The following is a 13689-nucleotide window of genomic DNA, read 5'->3' as shown; positions in this document are numbered from 1 at the left end:
ATTGATTAGACTACATAACTAGACCTATAGTCTATAATATTTTTAATACAGAACTTCTCTTTGGCTATGAATGGTGTAAATTCACTCGCTTTGTGTTCAAAGACAGCGTCGTTTCCCACATTTATAAAAACCATTAGGGCATGTATTGAGCCAGAATTCAGGATTCCCAACTATTGCAAGATAACAAAATATCAAGAAATGGCTTGTCCCTAAAGAAACTTGGAGCTAACAATTCCTTGAGATTCTTGAATTCCTGAATACAACATTCTTTCTTCCATTTATATTGGGGCTTATGAATTCATCCAATTCCAATATTGCTGAATTGTTATTGATTATATGCCTAATTTTTTTTTGTATCCGAGTTGAATTTAGTGACAAACACCAATGATTTGTCACTATTTACTATACTTCTTATCTTCTTCCTATTTTGCACCATAAGAGTACCTCGATCCAACCCTGTAACTACTTCCAAGAAGCCATCTAATAGTCCTTTTGGGTAACCCTGCAATAAGAATGATTCTTAAAGAGCCTTCACCTGTCTGTCAAAACCACTGTAATTTGTACAGTTCCTCCTAATCCGAAAAAAACTGTCCCTTTGGAATGTTTTTCTTCAATCCCTTCACATGATTACTTCTATAATTCAGATAATTGAAACCATCTACCTCCTTAGGATAAGTTTCTGTATATATTTTCTTTTCCCTCACTGTGCAATATCCAAAAAGGTGATTTTTACCGCATCGTGTTGAATCTAATGCCAAAATCATTATTTAAGTGTACCAAAGTGCGAAACAGAAATTTTATCACCATCCCAAAAATAAAATCCATCTTCAATAATATCTGCCATAGAGAACCAGGCTCACCCCAAAGTCAGATTCCCAAATGTAAAGGTCTTCGAACATACCCACGTAAAGGTTGGCATAACTTGGGGCGATTCCTGTCCCGATTCTCTGAACAAGTAATTGTTACAGAACTTTTAGGAATTATATATGACATTTCTGTGCCAATCTGTATTTGCATATGTAAGGGCTACTAATTGTAACCAGCAAAGTATTGGTGCTGAGGGGTTGGGATTTATCAATTACTGCTTTTAAATTTGCCACAATCAAGGAATATATATTTTATTGCATTATTTGCTTATGTTTTTATAAATATTTTTATAAATTGTTTTATTTTTAATAAATATGAGAATTAATAACATTTGACTATAACCAGTGCTCTTCTATAGTTTTGTTTGTTTAGAAGAGGTTGAGTGCTTGGCTGTGTTAACACTTTAAATACCAGTGTGGGAAGTGTTAACTCTTTTAGCTATCAGAGTGCAGAGTGTGCACAATTGGGTAATTAAGTCATAGGTTTGCTACAGGCCTTATATGTAGCTGATGACAGTTGTGGAGAGGTGTGGAAGTGTGTGCCTGTGTTGGGGAAGGAAACAGTTAAATCTGTAGTATAAAAGATAGGTAAGAGCAGGATTGAGACTGGAATCCTGTGTGTTCCCTTAACCTAAACTTCCCAAGTCAGTAGTGTGGTTGGTGACAGGTAAAGGTGGTCAGAAGTGGTTTCTTGACAAAATAGAGGAGATATATTTTGTGACTGTTCGCAAGCTCCCTGATTTAATAACTTATGTATTCAGAGGCAGCTATCCCTGACCGTGTTGTAATAGAAAATGAACAATATGTGCAGACAGAATACCACACTAAAGTTGCTGTCCTGATGCTCAGTCTCCGATACGAAGACATAAGAGTTATATAGCAACTGACCACTCATCCTACATGAATAAAGTAATGACCACCAACTATCTAATAAAAACCATGTATAGACACACTGGACACCACATTTGAAATAATTTATTACATACAAAACATTTTACATAAAGAAATGTTTAGCACCAGTTCAATGTCTTAGCTGCTTTGTACATGTATTATAAAAATTGCAAAGACATTCGTAATAGAAAACATATATATATTTTTAAATGGCAGCTAATTGCAAGGTTTCTTAGCCAATAAAATATTTAACTACAAAAACATTTAATAAAATATTTCTGGTGGCTATAAGTGATCAATTTCAATTTTCTAGAACCCTAAATGTACAGTACATGTGACCTAGTCAAGTACATCAGAGCTACTAATAGTTTAATGAATTAATTGAGATCAAGATAAACATTTTTTTTTTTTTTTTAAGTATGCACCTTACAAAAATATCTAAAAAAAAAAAAAGGGACCAATATTTAAAATAAGACCAATATATATGAATTGGCCATTTTGAATTAAAAAAATTAAAACTATGATATAGTTCTGTCTTCCCTAATTGGCAATGTGGATGCATTGAGACTTGATTGAACACTAATGTTTCAGTAGTTACAGTAACACATTATGGTTAACAGAAGGAATCCATTTCTTTGACTAGACACAATACACAGTGTAATACTTTAACATTATTTAAGACTATTAAGAAACTTGCCATGTTCCTCTCCTCTTGGTAACAGTGTTTCACCTCCAATTTTTGGCCCACTCTTTTCCTAGAATTAAAAAATAAAATCCTTGTAATCTATGTAGAGTCTCAATTGTAAATGGTTTTCAAGTACTCGCTCTTCCTACTTGACGGTATGTTCATTATATATTACCATGTGCATCTATTGCTTATTACTCATTCACTGTAAGCAGTTTGTATGTGAAGTCTTTTCAATTCTAGAAAGTCAGTGAGCAGACACTTTTCGACCAACAAAAACAAGATGCAGCATCCTATTTCTTATATATGTCAAAGGCCTGCTAATTTCAACTCAAATATGGAATCCCATTGCTGATCTCACAATTCCAAAGATTAGTTCATCATGTGGACTTGAAGGGTGTGTTATGTGGGACACGCACACTGCAATATCACTGCATGTGTCGTTCCAAAATTAGCACAATTCCAAATAATGATCCTATCGCAATTGAAAGAATCATTATGAGCATGTTGGTAAATGAAGTATGAGGGCAGTTATCGGCTTGAGTCATCTTCGAACTACACTTAAAAGGTGCAAATGTAAGGTCAGAAGTAATCTGTCCAAGTAGCATATAGGAACCTAATTTCATATAGATGTGCACATGACACAGCAATCTTATTGCAACAGTTTAAAAGACGTTTTAAATAATTACTCTGTTTTGACTAGGGTTAAATAACCTAGCACACCATGGAACATCTTACTGATAAGCAATGTTGCCTATCATCAAGTACACTTACCTTAAGCATGCCATCTCTTTCCCATTTGAACAACCCACATGTGCTACAGAAGGGGGATAAAAAAAAAAAAAAAAAAAAAAAGTTTAGATACATACACTTTTTTTGTCAGCCAAAATACATACAAAGAGACTCTCAAAAAAACATGTAGAGCTGTATGGAAACATTTAAAAAGAATCACATGTGACTCCACCTCCAATGCATGTATGCATTCCAGGCACAAAAAAAGTGCAATTTGGAAGGCATGCAACTAATAATGAAAGATGCAAAAGTGTGAATACAAGTTGAAACTCGGCATACCACAAACCAGTAAAATTTATTAAGACGACCTAGTATTGAAAACAACCCTGACAACACGGAGCATCCTACATGGAACCATATTATTCAATGGGGGTTATACCTGCAGTGTTTCCTGGGGAGTCTGTCTAGCGAGATTGCTCTGTTACCACATGGACATTTGAAAAAACGTTTCACAGCGTCATGCCAGTGGAAATCATGGTTTTCATTAACACAGGTGTCCAGGAGTTTATAATGAGTGTATTTACACTATAAAAGAAAAAAGGATGAACAGTTTAAATCTGCGCTGTGTTTTATAACAATGTCTTTTAAAGGCAAGAACAAAACATGCAGGTGAATCCTAGGCTATAGAGGGAGATGAGAATATATGAGATGACTAGGAGAATCAATGCAAGAAAATATTTTTTCCCTCTATAAAAAAGGGCAAATGTACAATTTGAGTAAAACGCCTAGCTCCTAATTCATTTGTAGGAGGAACACAGAATTAAGAAACTCATGTTCTGAGGACCACAGGTTACGTTGTAAACACAAAATATGAAAACTCAATATATGAAACTGTTCAAGACAAAAATATCATGCATCTCGTTCATCACACTCACCGTCCTACATGTGACTGCACGACATTTTTGTTCCTTTATGCTTCTCATCTTTTCTTCCAGTTGTTCTTTCTTTACCAGTGGCTCAAAATACTGCTCTTGAATCTCTGCTTCAGCCTAGGAGACCATCAGATAATGCGCAAAACAAAATACACCAGAATATTACCTCAAAGTGAATTAGAGGTTAGTCACCTTTACTTAGGTGAAGAAATTAAACAGACACAGCAAGTGTAACCCGTCCAAGTGGTAAAGCATACCATACAGTGGAAAGTACAAAACTAAGTCGCCAAGAAACAGGATTATATAGAAAGCAAGCCAGGTACATTTTTTTTTTATGGTTCAAACATACGCACTAAAACAATGTTTGAAACAGAGCAAGATCACTGTATTATCCTCCAAAATCACTATGCACCAATAAAAAGAAGAAACTTTTAATTTAAAGTTAATAATCACTCTTTGAATTTAGGATTCACAAATTTGCAGCTCCTCTCTAGTACATTATAGAGCACCCTGCATTACGTAATCATGTATTCCTATCTTCCAGGTTGCCCTGTCCAAAAAAAAAATAGTATCAAACGGTTTCAGTATCTCCAATACAGTCTTATGTTTGGACTCAATACAATTATAAGTTACATTAGCATGATTATTGAAATAATTCCATACCTCCTTAAGGACACCAGTGTGCTTAGACTTGGCTTTAAATATCTTCTGGAACTCTTCAGACTGCAGGTAGGCAAGTTGTTCTCTGTGTCTTTTCACAGCTGGCTCAGTCCCATCTGCAGCTGTAGAGATCATTCACATGAAGAGACACTAACTTTAATTAAATATTACTTATTTATACACAGGTGGTGTAGATACTGGCATAAAACAGCTGTAAAGGATTTATTTTCTTTTTCACTGTCTGACATTAGTGGTAATGAAAGATAATCTCACTACAGTGACAATATTAGAACATGTCAATCGTATGTATATTTCACATTTAACCTACTGTTACTGCTTCATTTTTTATTTCCTTCATAAAATTTCAGTCATGTCTGAGCGGCCTTCCAGCCTTCAAGGTCACATAGGGGAAGGAGGGATAGCACAGTGCACTTTGGGTATGCCAATGGTTTCCTTGCAGTGTGTAGAGGAGGTCATGTGACCTGAAAGCTGCATGCCCCCTCTCTGATAAGATCGGGAGCAGCAAACTGGGGTGGCCCACAGGTGAAGGCTTGACTGGCCGCCTGTTGCCCACTGCAACCTAGATATTTCCACTTCACAAAACTACAATTAACTGGGGCAGGTCTAGCAGGGCAGAAATGTGTCAAACTGACCTGTTTGAATTGTGACATATGACAGTGCCAGTTGAAAGTCATTGCGCTTTTCAACATATATATAGCAGGAGTGTAGAGTGTAGCTGCGAATATTCAGGATAGAGTTTCAGTATTGAGTGTCCTGCCTCCTAGTGGTGAAGAAGCATACACCCTCAGTCATCTGCACTGACTTAAGTCAGCTTCAAGAAATGAGGCTAATAGAAGCCACTTTGGCATTCCAAGGTTCAATGTAAGTAGGAGTATCATTCATATGCTACATAGTTTGACAAACATCTATGGGAGGTTATATCCAAGCCAAGAGGCATGAAAAACAGCTTCCATTTCCAGGTAGATTTTTTGTAGGTGTAACAAGGGAACTTATGGTCTTAATCAGAACATATCAAGCTTAAAAGGCAGAACTGCCAATCAAATTCAAAGCATGACCTAATAATGGCATGTGCGTCTGTCAGTAATATAAAGCAATTTACCTTCAGGTGATGAGGAATTTATCTCCACTCTCTCAACCACATGATCTATATCAGAGGAGCTGGACCTCTTTCTCTTGATGCTGTTAGGATCTGCCTTTGTTAGGGGTTGTCCTTTGGTTTTCAATTTCACAATAGCAGCCCGCTGTTCAGAAAAAAGAGTGTTGGTAGTGATGAAAGACCACTGATGGTTTCTGTTGGTTTTCATTGCCTTAACTCTATAAATTTCATTAAATAAATTAAATGGGAAAGGTTTTAAAAAAAATCAAAATAACTTATCCCCCCTGCGCCAAGACTCTCTATTGGAGTTTTGCTTTTTAACTTCTGTAGAGTTATCCAATGGGCCAACAACACTGCCAATCAATATACTTACATTAGTACCGATTAAATGGATCGCTGGCCCACTACATCTCTACTAGCTAGTTAGTGTTCTGGATAGAGAAAGCAACAACATATTCCAAACAAGCACAGGATATATATATAGAGATATATAGATATAGATATATATATATATATTTTAGAGATGAGCGGGCTCGGATATCTGAAATCCGAGCCCATCCGAGCCCACCCGAACGCTGCCGATCCGAGCTGGATCCGAGACAGATCCGGGTATTCCCGCCAATTGCAAAACTGAAACCGAGGCTCCGAGTCATAATCCCGCTGTCGGATCTCGCGATTATTTTTTATTATTAATTTTTATTTATAGGGCGCCACAAAGTATCCGTAGCGCCGTACAAGGACAAACAATGGCACAGTACAAGGTGAAACAGCAGAGTACAAGTAACAGTAAGCACTATAACTCTGGGGGCTCAGGCACAGCATGAAAGAGAGGGAGGGAGGGGAAAAGTGAGTACAGGCAGGTAACTATGGCCCAAGAGGGTGGGCACGGATGACAGGTTGAGGGTCACTGAGGGGAGCGGAGAGAAGCGAGAAGAGACAGAGGGCAGAGGGACTGAGAGGAGGTGAGCTGAGTAGCTGGAGAGCGCAGTTAAAAGTGATGGAAACAGAAGGTAGGAGAGCCCTGCTCAAAGGAGCGAACAATCTAAAGGGAGGGGAAGACAGACAGACACATGGATGAGACGGAGAGACGGGAGGAAGGGGGAGAAGGGAAGAAGGGATGAGAAAGAGAGGTAGCCGACCGGTGGGAGTTTAGGCATGAGACTGGAAGGCTTTTAGGAAAAGGTGGGTTTTTAATGTTCGTTTGAAAGAGGACAGATTAGGGGAAGTTCTGATGGATCGGGGGAGCTCGTTCCAATGGAGGGGAGCGGCGCGGGAGAAGTCTTGGATACGTGCGTGAGAGGAGGTAATCAGAGGGGAAGAGAGGCGACGATCGTTGGACGATCGCAGTGAGCGGGAGGGAGTGTGAATAGAGATAAGGTTAGAGATGTAGGGAGCAGTGGAGTTGGCGAGGGCCTTGTAAGACAGAGTGAGGAGCTTGAAAAGGATTCTGTAGGGGAAGGGAAGCCAGTGAAGGGCTTGGTAGAGTGGGGATACAGAGGTGGAACGGCGAGAGAGGAAAATAAGCCTAGCAGCGGCGTTAAGTACAGATCTAAGGGGAGCGAGATGAGAGGGGGAGGCCGATAAGGAGAAGGTTGCAGTAGTCCAAGCGGGAGATAATCAGAGAGTGGACGAGAGATTTGGTGGAATCCTGGGAGAGGAAGGGCCGAATGCGGGCAATGTTGCGAAGCTGGAAACGGCAGGATTTGGCGAGAGAGTGAATGTGAGGGGCAAAGGAGAGAGAGGAGTCGAGGAGGACACCTAGGCAGCGGAGTTGGGGAACAGGGGAGATAGATGAGTTGTCAACAGTGATGGAGAGGTCAGAGGGGAAGGAGGTACGAGAGGGAGGAAAGACAATGAGTTCAGTTTTAGCAAGATTGAGCTTAAGAAATCTAGAGGACATCCAGGAGGAGATGGCAGAGAGGCATGCGGATACCCTAGAAAGAAGGGAGGGAGAGAGATCAGGAGAAGAAAGGTAGAGTTGAGTGTCATCAGCATAAAGGTGGTACTTGAGGCCGAAGGAGCTGATGAGTGCACCCAGAGAAGAGGTGTATAGTGAGAATAGTAAGGGTCCAAGGACAGAGCCCTGAGGGACCCCGACTGGAAGGGAGGAAGAAGGGGAGAGAGAATCAGAGAAGGAACAGTCGGCAAGGTAAGAGGTGAACCAGGAGAGGACGGTACCGGAGAGGCCAATGGACTGAAGGGTGTGAAGCAGGAGGGGGTGGTCAACAGTGTCGAAGGGTGTGAAGCAGGAGGGGGTGGTCAACGGTGTCAAAGGCCGCTGAGGGGTCGAGGAGAATCAGGAGGGAGTAGTGGCCCATGGCTTTAGCCGAGAGGAGATCGTTCGTAACTTGAGCCAGGGCAGTTTCAGTGGAATGGAGGGGGCGGAAGCCTGATTGGAGAGGGTCAAGGAGGGAGTGTTCAGAGAGGTAGGTGGAGAGACGGTTGCAGACAAGTCTCTCGAGTATTTTGGAGGCAAATGGGAGAAGGGAAATGGGGCGGTAATTAGAGAGTGATGTGGGGTCAAGATTGGGTTTCTTGAGAATGGGTGAGACGAGAGCATGTTTAAAGGCGGAGGGGAAGATGCCAGTGGAGAGGGACAGATTAAAGAGGTGAGCGAGGTGGGAACAGGTAGAAAGGGAGCGAAGAAGGTGAGAAGGGATGGGGTCCTGGGGGCAGGTAGAAGGGGGGGGGGGGGGGGGGGGAGAAGAAATGAGCGATACTCGGATCCTATAAATTCCCCGCTAGCCGCCGCCATCTTCACTCGGGCATTGATCAGGGTAGAGGGAGGTTGTGTTAGGTGGTCCTCTGTCCTGCTATATCTCGTGCTGTGCTGTTCAATTCTGTGCTGTGTCCTTCTGAGTTCAGTGGTGCTGCTGGGTCCTGTTCAGTCCAGTGGTGCTGTGTCTTGTGCTCTGTCCTTCTAAGGGCATTGTTATTTCCCCATTATTCCCAAGTTATAAAAAATTTTTTAAAAAAAATAAAAAAATAAAAAATAGAATTATAAAAAAAATAAATTAAAAGTCCAGTGGTACTGCAATATTACAAAGTACACTGATCCAGCAGTATAAGTCCAGTGGTACTGCTATATTACAAAGTTCACTGATTCTGCAGTATAATTCCAGTGGTACTGCTATATTACAAAGTTCACTGATTCAGCAGTATAATTCCAGTGGTACTGCTATATTACAAAGTTCACTGATTCAGCAGTATAAGTCCAGTGGTACTCTCCTGTGCCGCATATAATTTTTAAAGGCTTTGCCGAGTGTGTGTGGCTTAGGGGTACGCTCTCTTGTGCTACATATAATGGAAAACCAAAATTTGGAGGATAAAGTAGGGAAAGATCAAGACCCACTTCCTCCTAATGCTGAAGCTGCTGCCACTAGTCATGACATAGACGATGAAATGCCATCAACATCGTCTTCCAAGCCCGATGCCCAATCTCCTAGTACAGGGCATGTAAAATCCAAAAAGCCCAAGTTCTCAAAAAGTAGCAAAAAGAGAAACTTAAAATCATCTGCATTTGCAGCACACCCTCTGCATATGTTTGAAGGATCACCCACAGTGTAGATCCAGATTTGGATAATCAAGGTGTCAATGTTGTACACCGGGAGGAGGCTATTGATGTAGCTTGCGCTGTGGAGGAACTTGATGATGAGGATGGTGATGTGGTTATTGTAAATGAGGCACAGGGGGGGGAAACAGCTGATGTCCATGGGATGAAAAAGCCCATCGTCATGCCTAGTCAGAAGACCAAAAAATGCACCTCTTCGGTCTGGAGTTATTTTTATCCAAATCCGGACAACCAATGTATGGCCATATGTAGCTTATGTAAAGCTCAAATAAGCAGGGGTAAGGATCTTGCCCACCTAGGGACATCCTCCCTTATAAGTCACCTGAATAACCTTCATAGTTCAGGAACTGGGCCTAGGACCGTCATCAGTACAGGGACACCTAAATCCCTTGGTCCTGTTGGATACACACCACCAACACCCTCCTCGTCAACTTCCTCCACGATCTCCATCAGATTTAGTACTGCAGGCCATGTCACCAGCCAGACTGAGTCCTCTTCTATACGGGATTCATCCGAGGAATCCTGCAGCGGTACGCCTACTACTGCCACTGCTGCTGTTGCTAGTCAGTCATCTTCCCAGAGGGGAAGTCGTAAGACCGCTACGTCTTTCAAAAAACAATTGACCGCCCAACAGTCGTTTGCCATGAACACAAAATACGATAGTAGTCACCCTATTGCAAAGCGTATAACTGCGGCTGTAACTGCTATGTTGGTGTTCGACGTGCGCCCGGTGTCCGCCATCAGTGGAGTGGGATTTAGAGGGTTGATGGAGGTATTGTGTCCCCGGTACCAAATCCCGTCGAGATTCCACTTCACTAGGCAGGCGATACCAAAGATGTACAGAGAAGTACGAGCAAGTGTCCTCAGTGCTCTTAAAAATGCGGTTGTACCCCCTGTCCACTTAACCACGGACATGTGGACAAGTGGTTCTGGGCAAACGAAGGACTATATGACTGTGACAGCCCACTGGGTAGATGCATCCCCTTCCGCAGCAACTGCATCAGTAGCAGCATCTACACAACGTCTGCTCGTGCCAAGGCAGGCAACATTGTGTATTACAGGCTTTAATAAGAGGCACAACGCTGACAACCCATTAGAGAAAATGAGGGAAATTATTTCGCAGTGGCTTACCCCACTTAGACTGTCCTGGGGATTTGTGGTGTCAGACAATGCCAGTAACATTGTGCGGGCATTGCATATGGGCAATTTCCAGCACGCCCCATGTTTTGCCCACACCGTTAATTTGGTGGTGCAGCATTACCTCAAGAGTGACAGGGGTGTGCAGGAGATGCTTGCGGTGGCCCGCAAAATTGCTGGACACTTTAGGCATTCTGCCAGTGCCTACCGCAGACTAGAGGCACATCAAAAAAGCCTGAACCTGCACTGCCATCCTCTATATGCTGCAGAGGATGGAGGAGCAGCAAAAGGCCATTCAGGCCTACACCGCCACCTACGACATAGGCAAAGGAGTGGGGATGCATCTGAGTCAAGCACAGTGGAGACTGATTTCCGTGTTGTGCAAGGTTCTGCAGCCATTTGAACTTGCCACACGAGAAGTCAGTTCCGACACTGCCAGCTTGAGTCAGGTGATTCCCCTGATCAGGCTGTTGCAGAAGCAGCTGGAGAAAGTGAGGGAGGAGCTGGTAAACCATTGCGATTCCACCAAGCATGTAGCTCTTGTGGCTGAAGCCCTTCGTACGCTTTGCCAGGATCCGAGGGTGGTCACTCTTTTAAAGTCAGAGGAATACATTCTGGCCACTGTTCTCGATCCTCGGTTTAAAGCTTATGTTGTGTCTCTGTTTCCGGCGGACACAAGTCTGCAGCGGTGCAAAGACCTGCTGGTCAGGAGATTGTCCTCTGAAGAGGACCGTGACATGCCAACAGCTCCTCCTTCATTTTCTTCCACATCTGTGGCTGCGAGGAAAAAGCTGAGATTTCCTAAAAGAGCCGCTGGCGGGGATGCTGATAACATCTGGTCCGGACTGAAGGACCTGCCAACCATTGCAGACATGTCTACTGTTGCTGCATTGGATGCTGTCACAATAGAAAAAAATGGTGGAGGATTATTTTGCTGACACCATCCAAATAGACATGTCAGACAGTCCATATTGTTACTGGCAGGAAAAAAATGCAGTTTGGAAGCCCCTGTACAAACTGGCTCTATTTTACCGGAGTTGTCCCCCCTCCAGTGTGTACTCGGAAAGAGTTTTTAGTGCAGCGGGGAACCTGGTCAGTGAGCGGCGAAGGAGGTTGCTTCCTCAGAACATTGAAAAAATGATGTTCATAAAAATGAATTATCAATTCCTCAATCAAGTACAGCACTGCCCTCCAGATAGTACAGAGGGACCTGTGGTTGTGGAGTCCAGCGGGGACAAATTGATAATGTGTGAGGAGGAGCAAGTACACACTGTAGGGGGAGAGGAATCAGAGGTTGAGGATGAGGACGACATCTTGCCTCAGTAGAGCCTGTTTAGTTTGTACAGGGAGAGATGAATAGCTTTTTTGGTGTGGGGGCCCAAACAAACCAATCATTTCAGCCACAGTTGTTTGGTAGGCCCGGTCGCTGAAATGATTGGTTTGTTAAAGTGTGCATGTCCTATTTCAACAACATAAGGACAATTCCATCTTGCAACTCTTTTTTTGCCATTATGTGACCATTCAACAGTCGTTTGCCATGAGCACAAAGTAAAACAAAATTAAAACAAATTCAACAAATTAAACCAAAAGTAAAATGCCCTGTCATAATCAAAAACAAGAGGTATTGATGTGCTAGAACTACTGTAGTGTTTATAACTTATAAACACTACACTTGAAAGTTTGAGCCTTTAATAGAAAAAGTCACTCTTCATTGCACGAATATTTGCAACAGCGACAATTTTTTGGTTAACAAAGTCAACAAATAACACTTCGACGCTGTCTGTCTTTCACATACTTGATGGGATCTCAATGATGAATGCTCTGTACCATGGTCGTCTAAAACAAGAGGTATTGACGTGCTTGAACTACTGTAGTTTTTAAAAATTATAAACACTAAACTTGAAAGTTGGAGGAGGTATTGTGGCCCTGGTACCAAATTGGGTACCGTGGCCACTCCACTATGCAGTCCAGATAGAGGCGTGTCAGATATTAAACAACGTTGACTGTTGCTGCCAAATCATAAATTAATGAAAATGACCTGTCATTGTCTAAAATAAGAGGTATTGACACGCTCGAACTACACCCTGTATATGCTGCAGAGGATGTAGGAGCAGGCAGCTGTGCAGTGGAATTCAGACCATTTGAAGGCGGAGGTATTGTCACTGCACTATGCAGTCCAGAAAGCTACCTCGGTGAAACGTTTTGGACTAAAAACAATATTGTGATGTGTGAGGTGTTCAGAATAGACTGGGAATTAGTGGAAATGATTGTTATTGAATGTTATTGAGGTTAATAATAGCGTAGGAGTGAAAATAAACAAAAAAAAAAACCTTGTTTTTAACACTTTTTATGTTTTTTTCAAAACAAATCCGAATCCAAAACCTTAAATCCGAACCAAAACCTTTCGTCAGGTGTTTTGCGAAACAAATCCGAACCCAAAACACGAGACACCAAAAGTGGCCGGTGCACATCCCTAATATATATACACACACATACATTGGAGATGAAAAAGTGTATGTGCAAAAAATTTCCAGAAGCACTTTAGCATTTGATACACTAGATTACATAGGTCATTTTAACTCTGTAATGTCTCAATATATTCCTCAGTGACAAAAATTCTGAGCAATGGTTTAAAATGAAATTATTTAAAGATGGTTGCATGTATAAGGGGATTTCTAAGAGTTATGTGTACCTTTTTCGCTATAGCAGAAGGACTTAGCTTGTAGGCAGGAGGTGGAGACAAATCAAAGAAGAGTACATCTTCTCCCTCAGAAAAACCACGAGCTAACTTAGGAGTGGACACCTGTTGAGACATGGGGAATTCGGCAGCTTGCTTTGGAGATTGAAATGTGGTCTGTCCTACACTGGTAGCTATATTGGACATTTCTGATTTATCAGCGCTGTCAAGAAACCTAAAAATATAAATAAAATATTAATCAACATTAAATACCAAGTGTTTCCACTAAATAAAAGTAACAGCTACATTTCTAACCAATGCATATTAATTGTCAATTAGCTGTAAATCAATTAAAATGCAATGTCTAAGATCAGCAGTATCTGCTCATCACTCATGTTCTTTTTTGGAGCAGCTATTATTA

General features: G+C 41.7%; 1 protein-coding gene across 2 annotated transcripts in view; it reads right to left on the bottom strand.

The window, feature by feature from the left end:
- Positions 1–1932: 1932 nt before the first annotated feature.
- MCM10 (minichromosome maintenance 10 replication initiation factor) overlaps positions 1933–13689 on the bottom strand; it is a 76822-nt gene continuing 65065 nt past the window's right edge. For both annotated transcript variants that reach the window (XM_075208655.1, XM_075208654.1), the window contains exons 14-20: positions 13284–13503; positions 5887–6028; positions 4770–4888; positions 4110–4223; positions 3614–3759; positions 3217–3259; positions 1933–2512 (exon numbers count right to left, since the gene is read on the bottom strand). In XM_075208655.1, the coding sequence (XP_075064756.1) occupies positions 2429–2512; positions 3217–3259; positions 3614–3759; positions 4110–4223; positions 4770–4888; positions 5887–6028; positions 13284–13503 (868 nt within the window). In that variant the 3' untranslated portion in view covers positions 1933–2428. The remainder of the gene's footprint in view (positions 2513–3216; positions 3260–3613; positions 3760–4109; positions 4224–4769; positions 4889–5886; positions 6029–13283; positions 13504–13689) is intronic.

Source organism: Mixophyes fleayi, chromosome 4 (genome assembly GCF_038048845.1).
Source record: "Mixophyes fleayi isolate aMixFle1 chromosome 4, aMixFle1.hap1, whole genome shotgun sequence".
Lineage (NCBI taxonomy): Eukaryota > Metazoa > Chordata > Amphibia > Anura > Limnodynastidae > Mixophyes > Mixophyes fleayi.
The sequence above is the reverse complement of the archived record's forward strand: the minus strand, read 5'-3'. Positions and strand labels throughout refer to the sequence as shown.